Source organism: Colossoma macropomum, unplaced genomic scaffold, assembly GCF_904425465.1.
Source record: "Colossoma macropomum unplaced genomic scaffold, Colossoma_macropomum, whole genome shotgun sequence".
NCBI classification, from domain to species: Eukaryota; Metazoa; Chordata; class Actinopteri; order Characiformes; family Serrasalmidae; genus Colossoma; species Colossoma macropomum.
The window spans coordinates 23,473,676-23,498,484 of record NW_023494804.1 but is presented as its reverse complement, the minus strand read 5'-3'; the positions used below and the strand labels follow the sequence as shown (position 1 = coordinate 23,498,484).

General features: G+C 39.0%; 1 protein-coding gene across 2 annotated transcripts in view; it reads right to left on the bottom strand.

Annotated features, from left to right (window-relative positions):
• Window positions 1-5,726: 5,726 nt before the first annotated feature.
• Window positions 5,727-24,809, bottom strand: part of cntfr (ciliary neurotrophic factor receptor) — a 227,207-nt gene continuing 208,124 nt past the window's right edge. Inside the window, exons 7-9 of one of the 2 annotated variants that reach the window (XM_036595220.1) lie at window positions 15,511-15,700; window positions 11,176-11,302; window positions 5,727-6,978 (exon numbers count right to left, since the gene is read on the bottom strand). In XM_036595220.1, the coding sequence (XP_036451113.1) occupies window position 6,978; window positions 11,176-11,302; window positions 15,511-15,700 (318 nt within the window). In that variant the 3' untranslated portion in view covers window positions 5,727-6,977. The remainder of the gene's footprint in view (window positions 6,979-11,175; window positions 11,303-15,510; window positions 15,701-24,809) is intronic. The other variant, XM_036595221.1, reaches the window with a different exon arrangement.

Below are 24,809 nucleotides of genomic sequence, written 5' to 3'. Positions count from 1 at the left end.
CTTTAAGTGCTGTTTATCTGATGGGGACAGTGTTGAACTCTCTTTTGGAAACTCCTGTTTTTACACTTCTTTTCCTTTGACTTTTCTCTTCATTATATGGATTGTCTTCAGAAATATCTCCTTTATTCGTTTAAGATGCATACGAAAAGGAAATTGTGAGGCAGCTAAGGTGAGTTTGGGTAGCTGTTTGTGTGAACGTTAGTGTCTGTTTGAAGGGGAGCACATTGGGCCTCATTCACCAGTATCTTCCAACATTTGTTCTTAAATTCGTTCTTGAGAGGTCCTAAGAAAAAGTCAAATTCATGATGTGCTCTTAAACTGCAGAATTGTGCTCTCGAGTGTGTGTAGATTCTGTTCTTACCTAAGAACAAATCCCAAATAAGAAAACATTGGTGAATGTCTGAATCTTTGTGAAAACTGGGTTAGTGTGTTTTAAGAAGAAATCTCTTCTTAAGAACTGCTGGGGAACGTGGTCCAAAATCAGTGAGAGCTTTGGTTAGGAGGGCACAGCTGTAACTGGTTGAGTTTAAGATTAAAAGGATGGAAGAGTTGAAGTGGGAACAGAGTGCACAAAAGTAAAGTGTAGACAAACTAAATACTGATAGATCAGATACTGCATGATTTTTGCTTTTTTTGGTTAAATATATGTTTCTTGCTTTTTTCTGACACTGAAAAATGAACAATCTTTACTTAATGGCTGTTTCAACAGGAAATTAAAGAAATGAAAGTGTGGTTTCTGACTTCTCCACAGTAGTGAATGTACCAGTCATAATTCATTTTGACATGACCATTTTCCAACATTTATTTATCCCTTTGAATTAGTGTTTTAGTTACTGTATCTTTGGCTATGTGCATATTACCAGATTGTAGCACAAATCTGATTTCTTGCCTTAATGTGACATAGATCTGATTTTTTCTGAGTTGTGTGGGCACACAAATCTGATCTTTTCAAATCAGATCTGAACTACTTTCATATGAGGTCCTAAATCAGACACATATCTGATTCACGGCCATGTGACCACAATAAGTCATGTCACTGCATCATCATTCAACATTAAAATGGCGGCAGCTCCTGCCGTTAAGGCCACATTCACATTACCAGGCACAAATCTAAAGTTAGTGCCAGTAATTGATGCAGAGGCATCTGACCATTTTTGCCTTTGTCTTGCTCTAATAATGAACAGCTGAGAGCTGTTCAGAGCAAATTATGTTCACAATGAAGGCTTGTTCTGCTGATTTCTTTGTTTGTTGTTAATGATACACGTGGTTCATTCGTGTAATGTTATTAATTAGAATTTGCGCATGTGGATCATTTCAGGACACTCACCTACACAAATGTGAACTATCAAGTTAGAAAGATTGGACCTGACCATTGCGGCTTGTATTGTCAACGTGTCCTGTAAGACTGTTATATGTAAATGACCTCTGTTCTGATTGGCTGCCATATTGTGCCTTGTTCAAACAGCAGTCTTGATGAAAATACTTCAGCATGATTGGACGGGATAAACTGTTGCAGTCTGACTAGGCACTTTTTACAAGAAACTGAAGTATGTAAACATAGGGTAAAACATATTTCTAAGTGCCTCACAGACGATTATTGACCTCAGAAATATCGGCGCTTTTATCACTTTGGCTCACCATTGAAAGGTATGCCACTTTATCTTTGTCATTATTGCCAAGGATCTGTCCAGGATGGTTGAAGAACACCAAACACAGAACAATGTGGTGGAATAAAGATATACATTCCTCATCTAAGAATTCATTCACAGCTATCAGAGTACAATAATAACAGCTAACATCAGAATGATAGTGATAACATGATAACAATGAATATGTGAAAAGAGCTATGACCAAAAATCTGCATTAGCCATGTTAGCAGATGCTGAAACAGCTTGGTAACAAGAAAGTAGTTGGCAAAAAGATAAACACACACACTCATACCAGCAGTGGGGTGTGCCTCGATGTCATCGTCTGTAGCGCCACTCTAGACAGGTTGCTTTTGCTTCAAGCTCAAACACCTGGGTAAGATGTACAAGCAAGGCGGACCCCCTGAATGTCTCAAAATCAAAATTCTGGGTGAGGGGGGTGGGGGGGTCCCTGAAAATAAACTTATGAAGTTATGCTGTACGTTAAGGAAAAATAGACTCTCAAATTCAAATTCAGGGAAAGGTCATTATTTATTCTACTTCACAATTGATGAGCTTCTGTCTTTAATATTCTTAACTAACTATGCAGCACTGATCTGCCTCAGGGTGGCGCTGTAGCAAATAAGTTTTGTATTTTTGTATTTAATTTTTTTTTTTAACGGATGTTAAAACCTTCTTTGTTCATTTTGCTGTAGCATATTTGTAAATCTGAAAACATGTCTAATTTTGCAAGAGTTTGGTGAATTATTACTTATTTCCCAAGCCAAGGACAAAAGAGGAGATGTGTAAGATCTCAGTTATTGTGTGGAAGAGCTCATTACCAAACTAGAAAACCTTTCCAAAAGAAAAATTGTTAAACCAAAATTTTATGGTGCCATTGAAGCAAGCACAGCTAAGGAGAGTAAGTTAGCAATTAGCCAACAGTGGAGTAGCCAGCCAACATGGGACCCCCTAAATACCAAATACCAATTTCACACACTGTGAATGATGAACTTGAAACGCAATGTCTTGCAGCTTAGTTTCCGTGTGTGGACTATATCGACTGGGGTGTGAACAGGACCCTTTGAGACTGATCATCCGATCTTAAGTTGACAGTGCTAAGTTTCAGAGATATATTCCAGATCCATGGAAACGCCAAGCGTAAACAGCTAAATGTCTCACTTATGACCAGATGATTCGAGATGGATGTCATTTCCAGGTTTGCATAGGCCGGAGTACTTTAAACTAGTTATTTAAAAAGCAAGAAAATTCTGTTTCCATTTTAAGGGCCTTTTAAATGGTCTGACACAAATCCAGCTGAGTGAGGTTGACGTACACTTTGCACTTTTTGTGAGATGAAAACATTGGTGAAAAGCCACAAGCTGCAAAACATGCACTTCTAAGATGCTGTCATTTCCTTTATGCTTGCAGGAAACTCACTCCATCTCTCCAGCTACAAATCTCTGCCAGCGCTGGTGCCAGAAGTGAGCGCTAGAGCGCCATAAGCGCTGAGCTTTTTTGAAGCAGAGCCGCTCTGCAAACCTGCTGACACATTATAAAAGCTGCCCTAAATCACAGCCCAGCAGCAATCCATCAGAAACCTCAACCCCCGACCTGCACTACTAACCCAGCCCACTCTGCTCCTGGTGAATACTCCAGGCCTGCTAGGGCAGATCCGTCAGCTTAATGCCTGGCCAGCCTCCCCGCCAGAGCCCACGGGCGTCCAGCCGAAGGTTCTGGACCATTGATTTTCCAGCAAGATTTTCCTCTGCTTCTCTCCGTCAGCTAATAAGGGGGTCATGTCTCTTGGCTTTGGAGGACTATCAGCAAAGGCAGAGAGTCAACAGAGCACCACTGGAGATTGATGCCTGGAGGAGGCTTTAGATTCTCCCAGAGATAGCAACTCCTTTTTTTTTTTTTGTAAAAGTAGATGGAAGGCCTCACCACAAGACAGGCTCTTCTTTGCTAAGGCAGCCCATCAAGGCAGAGAACTCCTCAGGAACCGAAATGTGGCTCAGAAGAAAAAACTGTAAACCGCATTCATGAATTACTGCACTTTTTTTTTATGGCTCGTCATTTTCATGTCACAAGTATGACGCAGTGGAAAGACCCCGGACAGCTTAATTGAATGTTCCAAACTGTAATCATCTGTAATCAGCCTCAACCCTTGTCCCCATGGCGCTTGAACACATTTGCATTTATGCCAAAGAACAAAAGCATCTTTCATGAGCTGTTTGCCACACGCCAAATAAATACATAAACCACATTTGCATTTCCTGAAGGAGATACAGCGCTTGCAAAAACATTATCATAAAATAATGTTTCTGAGCAATGAGCTACAGAATTCAGACATAATAAAAAGTGCAAAGAAAGAAAGAATGAAAGAAAGAAGAGAAAAGTGGAAGGAGAGAGAAAGAAAGAAGGAAAAGAGAGACATGGACAGAGAGAGGGAGTGAGAGATAGGGAACAAAGAAAGAGAGAAAGAGATAAGAAAACATAAAAAGAGGGAGACAGATAGAAAGTGTGAGAGAAAAAGAAAGAACGAGAGACAGCAAGAAAAAGAGAAAGATAAAGAAGGAGATAGGAGGACAAAAAGAGAAAGAGAGATTAAAGAGTGTGTGGGAGAGAGAGATTTAGAGGGATATAGAGTTAGTGTGGTGGGGTGCTTTCAGGGTTGACATGGTCCAGCTTAAATTTCCCCTTACCTCTTATTTTATACTCTTGGCACTGAGGGTCCTCATGAGGGTCTGGTAATTGAGTGCTGGTAATTGAAAAAAGAAGGAAGGAAGATTGGAAGGAAGAAATGTAGGATGAAAAGAAGAAAGAGAGAAAGAAAGGAAGCAAGGTAGTAAGGAAAGAAGAGGAAAACAGAGAAGATGAAAGGAAGAACAATGAATGTGGGAAGTAAGGAATGATGGAAACAAGTAAGTAATGAAGAAACATACAGAAAAAAAGATGGCAGAAAAAGAAGGAAAAGAAAAAGGGAAGGAACAGAAAGAAAGGACAAAAAAGAAGAAAAAGAATGAGAAGAAAGAAAAAGAAAGAAAGTAAGTAGAAAAAAAACAGAAAAGAATCTTGAAACTTCAGAACTGCTTTAAGTGCAAAGATGGAGGAGGAAATATGTGGGATGGAAAAGTCAAAGTGAGCTTATCAGCAACGAGTGCATGATGACATCATCACTAGCAGCTGAAATTCAAACTGTGTCGAGATTGTTTGGTTAAAATTTTAAACTTTAAAATATTCAAAAAGAAAGAAGGAAAGAAGGAGAAAGGGTGAAGAAAGAAAAACAAAAAAGAAAAGAAAAATGAACAAACAAAGGACATTTCTAGAAAAGAAAGAAATTAGATAAAAAGAAATAGAAATAGCTTTTAGAGCAGGTGGGAAAAGGTTTAAATGTTTTAAAAAGTTAAAAGGTGGAAGTGTCTGAAAAAAAAGAAATAAAGGAGTGCTGAATGTGAAAAAGAAAAGAGAGGGGAAAAGAAAGAAAAAACAAAAGGAGGGATGATGTTTGAAAAAAGAAAAGAAGAGAAAAGAAAGAAAGGATTAAGGAGTTCTGAATGTGAAAAAGAAAGGAGGAGAAGAGAAAAAAGGTCACAAAAGGAGTGATGAAGTTTGCAAAAAAGAAAAAAGAAGAGGAGAAAAGATAGAAGAAATAAAGGACTTGAATGTGAAAAAGAGAAGAGAGAGGAGAAAAGTAAGAAGAAATAAAGGAGTATTGAACATGAAAAAGAGAAGAGAGGAGAAAAGAAAGAAGAAATAAAGGACTGTTGAACATGAAAAACAGAAGAGAGAGGAGAAAAGAAAGAAATAAAGGAGGGATGAAGTATGAAGAAACAGAAGAGAGATTCAAAGGCAGAGCAGTGTGCAGTAAAACTCACTTTAAATGATCTACAAAAAACTGAAATTATCTACAAACGGAGAGTCTGCAGTTTAAACAGTTCACGCTGTGTTATTTGCATTTGTAGAAGAAGAAAAAGACGAAGAAGGAGAAAAATACAAAAAGTGATAACAACACAGTGCTGGCCTTTTGAGCTCTGCAGTAACAATAATCCCAACACACATGATAAACATAAACATCAGCAAATGAAGGGCGGGGTCAGCTCATTGTGAAATGGTCACATTTAATGAACAACCTCTCGTTTTATATACATCTATAAAAAGAACCCAGATACAGGTTACAAGAATCTAAAGCTAATACATACATTATTAAATAATAAAGTATTTTTTTTTCCATGTTAAAGATACATATCGTAGTTTACAAAATATGATCGTGGAGAATTAAGCAATTGTGAATGTTTGAGAAAAAAGAAACTAAGATGCTATATGGATACGGTTTAATAAACAAATAAACAAAAAAGCGTAAAATCACAATATTCCTTGAATAAAGCAAAATTACTGTAACATTGGCTATTAAAGTCTGATAAACAGAAAAATAAAGCAGGTGCTGAAAGGCAAATGGATGTGGAGAGTGAGAAAAGTGGTTCTAGATAGAACTTAGAAACTTAGGTGTAAGAAACGGTCAAATACAATTCATGGTTTTTCGCTTGTTTTCCCATTTAAAAAGGCAGTCCAGTACATTACCATGGAGCAAAACCCTCTGTTTATGTGTATGTATGTGGGCGAGTGTCTGTATATGTCTTTTTGCCTCTCGATATCAAGGGTCAAATAGGAGAAAGAATAAAAAGAAAGATAAATGATGGGGGGAAAAAGCCCATAATTCAAAAGATGACCTTCATTCTAAGTTTGTTAGTCCTCAGTCTATGAAGCTCCTGTTTGCTGGATGGAGATTTCACACTTGCAGCTTCCAGTCGCCGTGCACAGACAACAGGCTGGGGGAAGCGAGGGATGGTGAGAAGAAAGAGTATTCTCCAAGTCTTTGGCATGATGAGTTAGCTGTATGTTGCTGAAATTAATGACACGCTCGTATGACCGTCTCCAGAGCATGTGTTTGTGTGAAACATCAAAAAAAAAAGGCTCCGATTTGTTCGTTAAAAAATTCAGACGGGGGGTAAGAAGGACGGATGCTTGGTGTGGGTGTTGTGCTGCTGTGAGACAGATGCTTGTTTTGAGTCTTTTGTCCCCATATCTTTTGCTTCCCTGGGGTTCACTGTCCCGTGCCTGTGCTCACTCCACCTTCAGCCACGCTGCCTCAGATGTTGATGCGCTGATTTTTGTTGATTTTTTTTTTCCCCCAAACTTTTCTTCCTTTCGCAAAACGTCATCATTTATTACTCTTCCTCTTTTTTTTCTTTTTGTGAGAAAAAAACTTGAATTAAATTATCAATGCACGATATCCATTAACATGTGCAAAATAGAACTAGAAGACTTTTCCACAGGAATGAATCATAAACATCTGCAAAAGAGAAAGCAAGAGGAGATAGACTTCAGAGGCAGTGCTGGAATTAGGAGCGAGACATCATTTATGAAAGAGTGCAGCTCAGTCTGAGGCTTCATTAGCAGCGTTAAGGCTCTCGCCTCTTTCAGAACAAGTCAGTGTGTCTGACTGAGTTTGACAAGCACATTTCATATTAAAAAACTGATTTAAAATGGCAAGACTACAACTAGTTTCTACAAAATATCTGTCTGGCTCTACTCTGCACTTCAAACTGTGCTGTGTCTAATCACCATTTGCTTGTGCATTTGTTGCTGCTCTTTTTTTATGCTAATCTGTGAAGTATCTACCTAACATTTTGCTGCTGTCGGTACAAAACCTCGTATCTCCATTTTATCATTTTTCAGTTTTTGGCATAATTTGAAAATGTCTGTTGCTCTTTACATTGTGTGTAAATTTCATGATGAATGAACCAAAATGACTTGGAAAAGTCTGGTTCCATTGACTTACATTCAAAATAAAGTAGTTTTTTTCCTTCTCCTGTAAAGTTCCCATTTTGGAGATATGAGGTTTTGATCTGACAGCAGCGATTTGTTGCTCTGGAACTCTTTTTGCAACTATGTGTTTAATTGTAACCACTTTCAAAGGGATAATTTTGCCTAAAATTGACATGTAATATGTTATTTGTCATGTTATCTAGTATTCTCTAGAGCAGCATTGCATCTCTCAGCGTCATCAGTTTCACAGAATTCATGATTTTGTAAACCTTTTGCATTTTCATCCATTAGTACAATACCCAGCATGCATTACATAAAAATGTCAAACCACTGTTGGGTATGTCTCCCTCAGCGATAAAGAAACATTAGCATCTGGCCCCAGGATTAGCCAGCTAGCAGGAAAAAAAACAACCTGCTCTCATGTATCCACCCCAAAGCACTTTGTAGTTCCTCCCACCTTCAAGACGCATCATCAGAGGGGGTTTTCCTAATCTTTGAACCTGATAATTTCACTCTCAGTCTATTGTAGTACCACTAGGAGGTGAGTAGGCAGGTTTACGATACATGTAGCAATGGTTCATTTTTTTGGCCAGAGTTCACCTTTAAGCATTTTATTTACACTCAAAAAAATAATGGTTCTTCAAGGGTTCTTTACTAAAGAAAATATAGAGCCATGAACACTCAAAGAACCCTTTTGCATCATGAAAGTGTTCTTCAAATTGTGCTGTAGATGGTTCTATATAGAACCTTTTTAAAAAGGGTTCTATATAGCACCAGAAAGGTTCTTCTATTGTTTCGATGTCAAGATTGTAACAATAAAAGAATCCTTTTCAAAAGGTTTGTATATAGAACCATCTACAGCACACTTTCCATCAATCGGAAGAACTTAATCATGAAAAGGGTTCTTTGAGTGTTCATGGTTCTATTTAGAACCATTTTCTTTACTAAAGAACCATCATTTTAAGTGTGTATGTTTAATTTAATGATCTCAACCACAAACTAGCCTTAAAGTCATGTGTAAAGCTAGCTTTGATTTCAAGATGATAGCAATAATTGCCACCTGATATCAAAGCTAACTGTACAATAGACCAATGCTATTGAATAAGCTTCGCTGTCTAGAGAAGTGAAACAAGCTCCAGGTACATTGGATTTTTCTGCTAGTGAATCAAACTGACAAAACAGGATTTACGTGGTGGGCACAACCAGTCAAGCTGCTCCTCAATATTTCCACTGGGAACTTGGGGAACTCAGTAAATCCAAGACTTGTGGAGATTGTAATAACATCAACAAATAGAATCCTCTCCATCTAACCTTAACATGAACCATGTGCTATATTACATCGTTTGAGTTTCACAATAGCTTTGCAATATACCAATGATGTGGAATCAGCCCTGCCATCTAGGGAAGGGAACCAGCTCCAAATGCACAGTTTTTCTTCTTGAAAATCAAACTTTCACCAAGAAGTGGTGAGGCAGGATTTACTTGGTGTACACAACAAGTCACTCTCCCAACATTTCTATAGAGAGTGAGTTGTGGAGAGTATAAACAAGGCAACAACTCAGAGATGAAATCATCTCCTTCTAACCTTAACATGAACCAAGAGTTGTATTATGAAATTTTATTCAGGCAGTTGGCAAAGTGTGAAAAGTAAATGTATAGTAGGCTTAACTCTGCTAAAGGCCCAATTTGGACAAAGTATTTTATAGAATGAACACTAAATTTGGGGAATAGATATGTTGGCAAAATTCTAAAAACTGGTGAACTTTAAAAGGGATTTCCACCATTTATTTAGCATAATTCAACGATTGAGATGTGAATGAAGTCACTCAGAGTGGTTTGATGTGAAATGTTTGTGAAGCTCACCAGCTCAGATTTCAGAATTTAGATTACTGTGGTAGTGATAGGAACCAGAGGTCCTGATATCTACAATGTAAATATATCCATTTTATTTACTATGCAAAATGACCAGTGAAGTTACATGTATCTATTGAGTTATAATAGGTAATGCTGATAATGGTGAAAAAGTGAAACATCTGCAAAAAATTTGCTTTTTTGGGTATCTTTTTGCCTTACAATGGCATGCATGTACCTCTCCACTTTATAAAATAATACATTTTACGTCAAGATTTTATCTCCAAACTATTTTAAAACCAAGATGGAAGCATCAGGCAAAGTATTCATGATCATTTCATGTAATAACTTTCTGTGAGGCAGCTTTTAGAGGCATTAAATGCTTCAGACGTCTGGTTCCTATCACCTCTATGAAAAAAGCTGGCTCAAACTTTCCCAAATAGTTCTCAATTCACATCAAACCACTCTGAATAACTTTGTTTATATCCTCACAATTTTATTATGCAGAAAGTCCCCCTTAAGCTGGCACATGGCAAGGGTCAGAAGGCCTGTTAGTTCTCAGTAGGAATACCTTAAATCTTAGACAAAGGTTTGACCCTGCACGACTTGATGACCCATATGCTAACACTGCTTTCACAGTCCAACACTTCCACAAAGGCGGTAATGCAGTGAACACAGCAGGAGTTACCTTGGCAAACTATGAGATGGAAACTAATAGATCCAGATCAAAATTCTATCTGACCGGCTCCCACTTTCTAGCAACAGGGAGCAGGAACCTGTGATGCAAACTCAGGCCTCCCCTCAGACCATTACTCATCGGCCAATTAAATTTCCCTCTTGCAGCTCAGTAAGAAAGTGTGAGACTGAGGTGTCTCTGCGTGTATGTGGTCTCCGGAGGGGGAAGACACTGTTTGCCCTGAAATACCACTGTGTACTGGCTCTGAGCCTGAAGAGAGCTAAGGGCCATTCCAGTCAATCAAGCTAGCGGTGTATCCTAGCTGTGCGGATGGTGCCACGTTTCTGAGCTAAGGGTCATCCCATTCAACCAAGCTCGCAGGTGTATGCTAGCTGCGAGTGTGCTGCCATGTTTGCTTCTTTCTGCAGACCTGCAGACTCCACACGAGCTAGCCTTAATTAGCGTTTGGCTCATTATGCCACTGTGCCGAGTTTCCAGGGGATCAGGCATGCTGCCCACATAATGAATCTTCTGCTCGTTACTTGGTTTGCCCTGTCGGCCAGCTGCTATTGAGGATCGATCAGGTTTGCTGGTCTTAAGGTTTGTGAGTTAGACCTCCCCCAGTGAATCTTGGACTCAGTGACTTGTAAAATGCTAATGAGGACTTGTAAAAAGTATCTAGTGAGGGGTAGTCTTAGTCTCTGATACCTTCTCTTTATGATCTTGGCAGTGTTTTCAGTTGGGAGACAAATCTACCTTAAGACAAGCTGTCTTACACTTAGTGTGGCAATTGTAAATGGCAAAAGAAATTGAATGGTACATTGGGTACAGCAAGGGTGATCTATTCTGGTCCAGCACAGTTTGGAGATTTCTCTGCTTCAACTCAGGAGTTAATTACCAAGTTTGTTAGGCATGTTTGACCAAGAAAATCATGAGACTGTGCTGGCCATCCTGAGTCTAGAATTGAGTACCCTTACGGTACAGGCTGCCTCAAGGTCTGTAGGTCATTTATGACTTGGAGATGCTCCATATTTTTGCTGTATCCAAGTTCCCAGCACATTTCTAACAGATGTTCCCCTCTTAATAGCTCAGTTCAGGTGTTGGAAGCTGATGCAAAACTGTGGACCTTCCTCTTATCCCCAAGGACTGGGCTGACCTAGGTAATGAAGTGCTGAAGTAGGACTTGCTACGTACCACATGATGGACAGCAGGATGCACACCAGAAGCAGATGGGACGAGCAGAGGAGGGCGGAGCAACCACTGCTGGCAACGCCAACCCTTGGCTTTGCTGAGGGCGGGGCAGAAGAGGGGGTAGTCTCTGCTGAAAAGAAAATATTTTTGAAAAGATTAATATTTTCATTACACTTGCGCAAACAGACTCTGGAGTTCAGTCCAAATAGTGTCAACTCTACGACTAATTAGTGTGTATTAAATGCAAGTATGCAATTAAAGAGAAAAGTAAACAGACTCCACGCGGATAATTGAAGTCAATAAAACTGCAGTCGGTCCTGAAAACAAGCAGAACGAAAAACAGAAAGCACAAAATTTGCTACGCCACATCGCATCAACTTTCCAGCTGGGAGATAATGCACAGCCGCATTATGAAAATAACAATAAAAACAAAATGGAAAATATTCATGGAGGTTATTTCAACAGTCCCTTCTTACATGTGACCAGGGTGCCAAACTGCTATAACAGGAAAATCCACTATCACTGGCGAACACAGTCCCTTCTGACTGTCATCCATCTCGAATACGAGCAGTGAGAATGAAGAAGCATGGAAACTTTGTTGATTATGGATTCAGGCGAGGCTCTAATGAAAACAAAGCCAAGCCAAAAAGCAACAGTGATTTTAGAAGATGCGTTTCCAAATGCCAGCAGAATGAAGACTGCTCTGCTGATGTTGCTAAGCTTATTTACGTTGCACGGCTGCAACACGGATTAATCGTTGCAGGTGCAAGCAGGAATTAGTTATTCTTTCAATTAATATCACTTGTTTATTGTGTTATTTGCGCAGGGTGGCGATGTGTGAAATGACTCGGGGGGGGGAATAACATTTCCTCTGATCAAATGCAAGACCCTCCCGCACACTGCAGCAAAGTCAAGTTCTTCATTAACCAAATTAAAATGTGCACAAACACAAACAGCATTGCATTGCGAGAGGCAGAACGCAGACGAAGCCCAGGAGAGAACAGCTGTGGTGCTTAGAGAGGGAGGATTTTGTCCAGGGATCTTAGCAAACCAGCGGCAAGCGAAAACCTCCGCGTTCTGCTGACTTTCTGATTCTCTCCCACGTTCTCTCCAAGTATAGCTTGAATTAAATACGCCGTCTGCTCGGAGGGGGGAGAAATCCAATACTGTCTAGTGGATCAAAATGAGCGGGGTAGTAGCCACCAGATATTACTTTTAATAACAGTCATCAAGTTGTCAATGCTATTTATAAAACGTGTGTAGTGGAGTCACCGAGGCTTTCAAGTCTTATAGAATTCTCCTGTCTGCTGGAAAAGGACACGTCCATCAATGCTCTGAACACTCGGGAGTGGGGTTTATGACCCAGATTTGAGCGTATCTGGATCCATTATTACAATTAATTTCCCAGAACAAATATTCTTAACAAGTGTACTGTCTAAAAATACATGCACCGAATGTCTTCACACTGTAGATGTTTTTAACAGACCTCTAGTCCACAGGACTAATCATTCTGTCAAGCTCTTAAACAGACAGCAGTTCACGGCTCAAACTACTGTTTACCTTAACAGAACCTTGAAGATTATGGCAGTGAAGGGCCCCATTTTCAGAAGCTGTATACACTGCATGGTTCTAGTATGTGAGTGTCAATTCCACACATACCACAGAAACAGATATAAATAGCTCAAAGGTTTTCGACACAGAGAGATTAGAGTACAGTTGGTGATGCACATATCATATCACTCATGATTAAAAGATTCTGTTAATGCTTAGACGTTGTAGTTATTCCTGGCGATAACAAAAGCATGGTGTAATTTGGGTGACACTTTATTTTGAGTGGTCCTTCTTAAATGAAACAAACATTCAACAGACTCTCAGTAACATGTCAAAAACATACGAGGGTTAGGATTAAGTTTTGGGTTGAGGTTAAGGTTAGGGTTAGAATTAAGACCAGGGTTAGGGTTAGGTTTTGGGTAAGGTTGGATAAGATTAGGTTTTGCATAATGTTAGCAACATATTAACTATACATCTACTTAATGTAAGTAATGTATCAACAGAACATCTGTTGACATCTCTAAGATATTTACTTCACTGTATTCAGATGCTTCTCTACTGCTACTTCACTGATATGTTGTTGATATGTTACAGATAATTTGTTAAGAGTTTATTAAGAGTTTATTAATCAACTATATGGAATACATGTTTTGGATGATATGTTTAATGATTGAGCACATTCCAAGACTTACCAGGTTTTTCATTTTTTCTCTATCTTCACCTTCGCTTCCCCATGAGGGCATGTGGTGTTCTTTGGGGTTACACTTTACACCCATTAAATAAACTATTTTTTGTTAGCACAGAAACTACAGGATCTGTATCCAAGATTTACCTTACTATACTATGTGCTATAAACCTTTAGGTCTACAAACTGTCTGGGAAAGAGAGCTAAAAAGTGCTCAGGATCAGATCGATTGGCAAACTATATGGAAGAACATCACATCAGCCTCTAAAACCCCAACCACCAGCTTCTTCACTGATACTTTATTCACAGATGCTTTAACTCCATATTTCTTTTACATTATCAGATATTCCAAATGAAACTATTCCAAATACAGCCCAAATTTTGCTTTCTAAACGATGACTGAATGTGCTGAGAAGTGAATCTGGTTGGCTAAAAAAATGTAGGTTTGCGCTAGTAACCTCCACACTGTCTATGCTGGTGGCAGTGGACCTTTAAGGGCCCAAGGTTCTAGATGGGGGACTTTGCACACTTTGGAAAGTGCAGCTAAGAGAATTGGTGACTTATTGTGAAGAACTGCTTTATCTGTAGCTCCATTATTGTATTATTACAGCTGGTATTAGATTCTTTTTGTGCACTGTACTAGTTTGTTTTGTATTACTTTACGTGTTTATCTGAGTTTTTTTTTCTTTCCTTGATCAATGGTAAGTTGATGGGTGCTATATGTATGGGGGATGGTGGGGGGTTGGTTGGTCCAAGGAGCTTCACTCCAATTACCTTTTGCATTGTGTTTCAAGATAGTTCTATTAACTTTCATTACAAGAAAAATGCTTTTCCTTCTCCTGTAATCTTGCCAATTTGAAGATCCGAGGTTTTGTTCCATCAGCCACGATAAGCATTTCTAAACACTTATTCTGAGGCATCATTTGTCTAAAAGGTTGCATTTGCCAAGTTGACATAACGTCTATTTCAAGTGAGATTGATTTTTTCTGACACTCTGACACTTTCTTGGGTGAAATAACATAAGACTTTTTAGCTCTGTGAATGTCACAGTGACATAATGCTGATAATATAATAGAACTTGTCAAGTTAGGCTGGTGATTTCTATGGCTTTTAAGTAAGCTTCATTTTACCATTTATAAGATTTAAGCGTTGTCACGTCTTCAGAATCATGTCACTGTGATATACATTACAAGCTACAAAGTCAGTTCTTATGATGTGTTGAGTCATTTTAGCCCAAAATGTGTCATAAACAACTCAGTGTCAGAAAAAAATCAGTGAGCTGTTTTGTCAAGTTGACATCAGAGTCAACAAAAGCATCCTTTATGACAAAGAGTGACTATTGAATCAAGCCATTATAAATGTCCATGTCAGGTTTATGTCAATTGTCAACCATCATGATGAGCTTATGTAGGTGTCATGTAATCTTATGAACACTGCTCTTCAGTAAAATGTTACCTATATTTAATTATAGTTTGAAACTGAAGAAAACGCATTTTGTTGTCTTGTTTTGCAGCAAGAAAAACCATCCTTTACATTTCTCTCATTTCTTGACATTGATACAAAGAGGTTAGAAGTGCAGGCTCAAATCTGGCAGTGTTCTTTGAGTGTTCATGTTTCTCTATAGAGCCATTGACTTTACTAAAGAACCCTTGAAGAACCACTGTTTTTAAGAGTGTACAGTTCATTCGGTGGGTTGACTCCCAACCCAGCACCATCAGCCTCACCATACATCAACTTTTGAGGTGTATTGACCCTGCTGTCCAGCAGGAGGCAGTCTGACTTTGCAATGCAACACCTCTCATTCTCTTCAGTGCAAGTGTTATCATTCTTTGATGAAGATGAGAAGGGGCATTGGATAGTTAGGGGCATTCTGAGGCCCTGTGATGGTGAAGTGGGGATAAAGGGAGGGGTCACCTATCAATATGGCTCTAATGATTAGTCAACAAAGTTGATTAGTTGTTGACGACATTGATTACTGAAAAAAACGTTGATAAGCTGTGAACTGTGTAAGTAGCAATATAAGGGAGAGGAAAGCATTGATTAACAGAATAAAAGCTGATGGACTCATGGACTATAGAGATAATCATTATTGGGATCATTACCTATTGGGTCATTTGAGTCAGTGGTGGAAGTGATGGGCTTGGGCTCCTCTGTCCAGGGGGTGGCGTGCACAGCCACGCTCCAGTCGCTCCACGTGCCGATCTCCATGTCCTTGGCAGCCAGCTGGATGATGTACTCCTTGCCCACATAAGCATCTGTGATGGTGTGGGAGGTGCTGTCCGAAAGCTCCACCTGTCAATCAAGAGGATAGAGCCAATCAGGGCTCAGTCTGTGGACTAGGCAGTGTGTAATGATGACCTAGTGCTCATTAGGAAATTGGAAGTGAGTTGGGCGACTGGACACCTGAATAACAGATGCATGAATGAGGGAGTGTAGATTTGCATGCAATAACAGCTCAAAACCTCAGTAACCTGTATTACATATTTGTCCACTCATTGGCCATTTTATTAGAAACCCTACTTTGTACTTCCACTGTATTGCACTCACTAGCCACATTTACATGCAGCCTAGTAATCCATTAGTAATCTGATTTATAGCTCAATCAGAATAGAATACCTCCATTTACACACCTTAATAGGAATAGACCAGTCCAATTCCGATTGAGGCCATTCAGAATACAACTCCTATCCAATTGACCGAGGTGGATTACTTGTAGTGTGCCTATAAACTGAGATTTTCCATCAGATTGTTGAGTAGAGTGAGATAAAAACGCCTCAGTCTTAATCTATAATCGGAATGTATTCAATTGAATTGACAAGAATCTTTGCATGTAAACAGTCAGTGACCACTTTATGAGCTCCACCTATTTTATATAGGTGTACAATTACAAACAGTAGTCCATCTGCTGTCATGCATATTTGTCATTTTGTTGCGCTGGAGTGTTTACCATCACCCAAAAATAGCCAGTCATGAGCAGCTGTGTGGTCAGACCCTGATGAAGACCAAAAGGATGGTTAACACAAATTGTGCATCAGCAGATGGGCTACAGTCTCTAACTGTCAGTTTTGGGTGTGCTTTGAACTGTGTTACAGTATTGTGACCACTTTTTCCTGTAATGAAGTAATGTAACACATTACAGTTTCATTTCTTGTAATCACATTACAGTTACTGACTTAATAAGTATTCTGTTACTTACGTTGCTTTATATCTTTACAGAGTAATATATTAGTTATGCACAATGTACTTAAAACATACATTTCCTCTATATAGATCATCCGTGCCTTATTTGCACTTAATCTGACCAATCAGAGCACACTGGGCTCACCAGGAGGGAGGGCTTCAAGACACAGAAGCTCTAATAGAGTGTTTCAGACAGAGGGTGAACAGAGATTTACAGTATGAGAAAAACAATGAAGACCTCAGAAATAAATTGTGGGTGATGAACAGAGCTGTAGATGACTGTATAATAACTGAGAAAGCTGTTCAGTGTTGAGAATAAACTTAAAATTAAGTTCCAGCATGCCTCATATCAGGAAACTGCACTGAAAAAAGGTTTTGTGCAGGTTCATCAAGATACAAACTTTGAAAATATAATTTTAATGAATTACGGTACAATTATGTTCCCTGACTAAAGGTACTGAGATGCACCCTTGAGGTACCACCCCAGTGCCAGTTTAGAACCTTTATTTCTGAGAAGGTGGTGAGCAAATAACCTGAAAAGTTTTTCTTATAAAATGACTTGAAGGGAAATAACTATAAATACATAATTACTTACTAACATTTACTATTTTAAAAAAAGTCTTAACTTGTAGTTGTTCCCAAAATACTCTACATTGTAAATAAATCATTGGTTTACATTGTAATATCTAATTTCTAACATTTCAATCTACACTATATCACTACGAATTACAAAAGTGATTTCAAACTTTTGGACTTGTATATGTAGTTGCATGCAAAAGTTTAGGCATCCCTGGCCTTTAAAGCTTATTCGCTGACTTTAACATATTGGAAAAATAAATAAAACAGAAAGTCAGGTGCGAAAGTTATAGCACAATTTTATTTGTTTTTCCCTGCTAATTTTTCATATTGAACTCAGCAAATTAATAGAAATTGTTTGCTAATATTTGCAAACCAAACTTATTTTCACTTTAAAAGGCAACACAATGAGTAATTTGCCCTGGGGTGTTCAAAGTTTTGCATATGACTGTATATACGAGGGGTCAGCAACACATGGCCTTGTTGTGGCACAACAGCAGAACTAGATTTTTAGGTAAAACCAAAATAATCCTCCTTTGTAGTAAAGTAAAGCTCTGCTAACTGTTCTAACACAGGTTTAACAATAAATGGTCTAAAACGCTGGAGTTAATGTATAACTGCTAGTTCACCCTGCTGGTCACCATAGCACTGCAGACAACAATCTTGCCTAGCTAGTTGCTAACGAAATGGCAAAAAGAAAGATTTAAGATGAACATTGATAATTCTGAGATGAATGGACTTATTTGCATTTATAAGCACTCAGCTCGTTTCCTGATAAATTTAATCTGCAATGAGAAACTGTCAAACACTAAAAAGTCACAAAGCTGAAGTCAGATTCTTGTTCGCCAGTGTCTTGTTCAATTTTCATGTTCCATCTTAAATGGTGCAACAGTTAGCTACATAGTTAGCTCCATTCTGGTGCCTCAGACACCATTTAAGGTGGAACGTGGAAATTTAAACAAGAAGCTGGCAAATAAGGAGCCGATTTCAGCTCATTGAGAACATTGAGAGACATTTTACAAGACACTATTCTAGCTAAAGCTTAAAGCAGAGCAAAGTAAGTCTATGTTTTCTGTTATTTTTTAGCCTGTACTACTTCATTAGCACATACTGAGACATATTTACAGCCAATATGGGGAAAACTTACTTCAATAAAATAGACATAAAATGTTGTGGGTCCCAAGGTGGTTAGATTTTTGTTGAAACTTGACAAAATGGTACTTCTTAACATTTGAGTTGCCGACTACTGGTATATACAAACAGACACAGGATGTGGTCTGTGTGGGTGAGTGTATGTACTGTGTTATTAATTGCTGATACGGTCACTCTCTCTCTCTCTCTCCCTCCCTCTTTCTCTCCTGCACATACAGAACCACAAACATAACGCAGCTGAAACTGCTGCTATAGGTAAGCAGTCAGCAGAAATAATTGGTGCCACAGAGCCAGATGCCAGCGCAGCTTCCAAAGGGCAGAAGACAAGGAGACCGCTCTACCTGCCCAGATCCACACGACAACCAGAGCCGAGCGAGGCTGTGTTTGTTTTATTCTGAGGGAACGCACACGTCTGTGTGGCACCTGAGCGCTTCACAACAACGAAAGAGCGAAAGCAGCCGTGCTCCTGATGTGAATTGGTGATAGCGTTTTCTGAATGGCTTTCCGTCACAGGCACACAGGAAAACAGCCACAAAACCCAGCGACGGTATCGTTTAGACTTCACATTTACATTTTAATTGAACATTTTTCTTTCATAATTGGAAGAGACTGTTGCTCATTTCCCTTGCGCTTCCTCAAAAACCCACTGAACAATGGCCAAATCCTCTTCATTTAGATTAAGCGGTGTTCAGAACTCTCGCTCGGCCTGGGTGAGCGCGAGCGCGTTGGCCGCTGAGTGCCGTTTCGATGATAATGCGACGCAGCGTCCATCTGTAACAGCATTTCACAGCAAGAATATGACACCGGGGCCCATAATGTCATCAAACTCGCAGCGTATGCTTTTGTCCTCCCCTTGACATTTAAACCCTTTACTCACGAGGACGCTATGAAACTATAAGCAGGCGGTGAACTTTGCCAGCTGAGAGTTGGCACTGTGCGCAGGCTGCAGCAGAGCAGAGGGCTGATAGAAGCCCAGAGTCACACCGGCGGCTCTGGAGCTGGAGCGGATGTTTCTCCTCCACGCTCTGTTCCCCTGCCTTAGCCACAAACCAGCGCCCAATTACCAGACCCTTATGAGGACCCTCAGTGCCAAGAGTGCAAAACAGGAGTTAAGGGGGAACTGAAGTTGAACCATGGCAACCCTGAGATGGGCACACCCACCCACACACACACACACACACACACACACACACACATAAAAACACCACACTATACTCTCACTCTCTCTCTCACCCTCACTTTCCCGCTCTCTCTCTCTCTCTCTTTCCCTCTCTTTTTCTCTATCTCTTTTTTACTCTCTCTGTCTCTCACTCTCCTTCTCTCTCACCCCTTTTTCTCTCTTCCTATCTTTTTTACTCTCTCTCTCTCCTTCTCTCTCTCCTTCTCTCTCTCTCTTTTCTCTCTCTTTTTCTTTCTTTCTTTTTTACTCTCTCTCTCTGTCTCTTACCCTTTTTTCTCTCTTCCTATCTTTTTTGCTCTCTCTCTCTCTCCCCCTCTCTTTCCCTATCTCTTTCTTTTGCTCACTCTCTCCCTCCCCTTATTTATCTGTCTTCCTATCTTTCTTTTACTCTCTCTCTCTCTCTCTCCTTTTCTGTCTTCCTATCTTTGTCTCCCTATCTCACTCTCCCTCTCTCTTTCCCTCTCCTTCTACTTTTCTTTTTCTTTCTCTCTCTCTCTCTCTCTCTCTCTCTCAGACTCAGACAGTAATTTATAATCACACTGTTGGTACTGAGGCCAGCAAACACTGGAAAACCTCAGTCAAGGTCACATCTGTCAGTCTACTGGACGGCATGTGGTCAGTCTGTGAGGATGTGGACATGGCGGTGAGGCTGGTACATAGCTGGGCAGGATCGATACGCGAGGAGGAAATGACTGGGTACGATTATGTAAACAGTGACAGCGTTCCTCTGTTTTTGCCCAGCGCAGCACAAATACAAATCTCTGACACGCCGTGTTCAGCCTTACTCAGTGTTACAGAAGTCATGGCATCACGATCTGAGTCACAGGCTCCAGGGTACATGTACAAACTAATGAATAGCTTGGATCACTTCTGAGCCTCTGAGTCAAAAGACTGAATTCATACAGAATCTGATAAAGAATCTATATATAGAGAGGCAGAGAGAGAGAAACAGAGAGAACATCCATCTCATTCCAAAGACAGGGCTATTTATATGGTCATATCATTACGGACTGCACTCACTTTGACCCTCACAAACAGCCGCACCCAACCCGTCCCAAACAGCTCCCATTGATGACACTAACCATACCACTGGCCAGTAAAGCAAAGCTCTCATAAAAAGTGATCTGATGAGCTTTAGAAATGAACCTGATAACATCTGTGTTTTAAAGATGGTTTCACATGTTAAAAGAACACCAAGCAAACCTCTGTCTGCTGCATCTGTACTTACTGAAATTATGTATGATCCTATGTACTTAATAAACTGATATGGCTTACATCACAATAGAAGCCAACGGGCAGCTGAGAAATTTAGGGGACTGTGCTGACTAAAGTGCTTTTTCCAATTGCTTTCAAAGGGAGAAATGCATTTAACTCACTGTTTTTGCCTCATGTATGCGGTGCACTCCAGAAAAATGAAAAATTAAATAATGCACAAAATTTGAAAAATTGGTGGAATATTGGTGGAATATTGGTGGAATATTACCCTTTAATACTGTGCTAGGATTCTTCAAGATTAGATTAGTATGGCATCAAAAATGAGCTCCTAGCAACTAATCTACACTCTTAAAAAAACATGAACACTCAAAGAACCATTTGCATGATTAAAAGGTTCTTTGAATCATGAACGGGTTCTTCAAAAAGTGCTGTAGATGGTTCTATATAGATAGAAACTTTTTGAAAAGGGTTCTATATAGCACCCAAAAATGTTGTTCTATTATTGAGCTTGTAACAATAGAAGAACCCTTCTGGATGCTGTATAGAACACTTTTTTTAAAAAAAAAAAGGTTCTATATAGAACCATCCACAGCACATTCTTCACCGATCTGAAGAACGCTTTCATGATGCAAAGAACCCTTTAGTCATTCAAAGCCTTCTTTGAGTGTTCATGATTCTTTATACATTTATTTTCTTTACTAAAGAACCCTTGAAGAACCATCTTTTTGAGTGTAGTGCAGCTTAGCACTTTGACCTTTAGTTACCCCAGTAGGGTCCGCCACATTCATACAAAATCAGCCCACACTCTTAAAAAAAGATGGTTCTTCAAGGGTTCTTTAGTCTTTAGGCAATGGCTCTACATAGAAACATGAACATTTAAACCATTTGCATGATTGAATCGTTCTTTGCATGGTGAAATAGTTCTTCAGATTGATGGAGAAAGTGCTGTATATGGTTCTATATCCCACCAAAAAGGGCTCTTCTATTGGTAAATAGAATAGTGTTCATGGTTTTATATAGAAGTTCCAAAGAACCCTTTAAGAGTGATGTAGTACAATGCGAGTGACCTGAAGAGTATTACAGATACTACTGTTTGTAATGGTGTTCTACTCCACAGCCCTAGAACACTAGATATGATAAAAATGTCAAGACAAGGCCAAGTGTATGTGCAAAACCAAGCTGTCAGACACTCATGCAGCAAACTGGAAGACTCGGCAGTCACTGTTGGCTGATTTCCACAGCGAGCCCACCTCCTATCTGTTGCGTCTCTAACCCAGCTGCGCTCACACCCGTCGGGACGGCGCTGCATGACCCTGTGCCAACAAGAGAGGGCACTACGCCTCGTTGAAGCTCGCAGCAAGAACAACTTGGACTTACAGAGCCGCTCGGTCCTGGCCGTGCTTGTGATAGTCCTGTGAATAATGTATAAGACACGCTACATTAGCTGAATGCCGCTGCTGCTCACATATGCATTTCTATGTAGTGAGTGGTCTTGACTCACACATGCTGTTGGCTGCCTTTTAAACAGGCTGCACTATGAGTGCCATTCCCTATGATAAGTGTGCAGTTTCGTGTAGCACCTGATGCACCATGTCAGGCTGTCATAGGGTGTTTCTCAACATCAGGAATGTGATGAACAGACATGTATTCATGAGAAGAATGAACTCACAAGAATGCAAGAATGGAAAAGTACCTAAGAATTTGACATGTGCTGTACTTATTGTTGCTGTATAGACTGGGCTCAATTCAATTCACCAGTGATAAGCTAATATTTCAGTAAGACAACCGGGTTACTGACTCAGTAAGACATAGCATATGCAGCTGTGGGCTGTAACAGAATACAAGCATTTGGGATATGTGTTCAGAATATAGAAATTAAGTAACTGTATTCAGTCCAAATAAAGGCATTATTCAGAAAACAGTTACTTTCTAACATTTTGAGGAGAATACTCTAAAGAGGATCTTAACGGCTTCTTTGCATACAAGTTCCTACTAGAGCCTGAGCAGACTGATAAATCAATGTGATGATTTCAGAATACAGTTACTTGTATACATTTTTATAAGAATACTCACTCATTAAATAAAAATAAATCTTCATAAGAAACACATTCAATGCTTGTGAATGAACTATTTTAAAATCAGCACATGGCTTATAGCAAACATGCTAGGACCTCAATTAACGGATTCTTTGCAAACAAGTTCCTACTAGAGCCTGAGCAGACTGATAAATCAATGTAATGATCAGTTATTAATCTCAGTGTTAATATACTCCTTTGAGGAATAATGAGACTAATAATCTCCTTGACAAGTTTGGACAAGTTTGTGAGTGAAGTTTTGCATCAATGTTGTATGGGACTCCTGCTTGGGGGATTGTGGGGGCAGCAGTGGACTGAAGCAGGTGATGAAAGAGAAAAAAGTGAGGAGTTTAATAATAATAATAATAATAATAATAATAATAACTGGTAACACTTTCTATGAATGTCACGTTTGTAAGCATCTATAAACACATTCATAACATGTTATAATGCATTCATAAGGCATCATAACCATGGCTATACATATTTATAAAAATGCATTACACGTTATGGCCATGCTTATTATGCATTATGAATTGTTAATGCGTTATAAGTACTGTTCATAACAAATTATAAGAGTTCATAAGTTGTATTTGTCCACTCTAAGTAAAGTGAGGCGACTGTACTAAAGCCTCCTCCAGTGTTAAGAGTGAGGCTTCAACTTGAAGTATTTACTGAAGAATTTACTGAAACACTAAAATATACACAATAAAGTACATTACATGCTTCAAATGTCAGATTTTAAACTAGTTTTGCCATCGGTATTGTTTTTGTACTTGGTTTACTGTGATGTAATGTAACATATAAGTGAGAGCACTGGTTAAGAAAGGTACATTGTAGCAATAATTCTAGGCTGGGCAGCCTGTTTGGAGTATCTGAATATTCAGGACTGAAGCCCCAAAGATGCAGCTCTAACAGCACCAGCCCTTAGAAATAAAATACTGGAAATCCCAGGTCGTAAAAAAACTTTGTATTTGTCTTTACTTTACTCTCCCCAAGTTGGGACTGACTTCTTTGGCACTGACAGTATAACATGTTATTAACACTATTTATAATACATTATATTAACAATTCATAATGTATAATAAACATGGCTAGAAAGTGTAATGCAGTGTAATTCATTTTTATAAAGATTTATAACCATGTTTATAATGCCTTATGAATGCATTATAACATGTTATAAATGTGTTTATAGATGCTTACAAATGTGACATTCATAGGAAGTGTTACCTAATAACTTTATGTAGCATAGCAACTTTCATATAAAACTGCAGCTCACAACATAATCTAATAAAAAAGAAGAAACAAAATGAACTAAAAGGAACATAATTAACATAACTATGAAATAAAATAGCATTAAAAAGCAGAAAATAAATAATACTAAAAAACTTTTTTTAAATAATAAAAATTAAATAGTTATTATAAACTATTACTATTACTATGTATTATTAATATAACAATATTTATCAGATGAAGTAGACATTTCTAATAAAATATATTTTAAGTTTTTGCTCACTCACTATAATAAAGAATACAATTTAGTTGCTCACTATAATAAAGTCAATGGCTAGAACACTATCTATTAAAAGCGTTCCTATTGCCTTTTCAACATAGCACAAGGCATGACAACGATGGTGCTGCAATGAATCATGCAACGTTCAAGACGTTTTTGTTGGCCAGTCACCAACCACTGCATCCTCGGTATTTGAGGCGGCTCATATCAAGCAAATTCATAAGTATGCAAGAACACCCAAGACTGCATATTGAGAAACACTCACGCAATCATCGTCCTGGATCAATCCTTGACTTCTTTTAATTAGTCTAACCTGGTTTTCATTCAGTCTTTGCATATATACTCAAGAGAGTTTCCAAATTCCTTTCTTAGTTCCCTGTTGTCCTTGTCAGTTTTCCTCATGCAATGGTTTCTCCGGGTGCCTGAATATATCTACTTGTATACAGTACAGATTTGCCTGGGTGGACAGTGCGAGGGGCATACGCTATACCTTTTGTGGCTATTAATGAC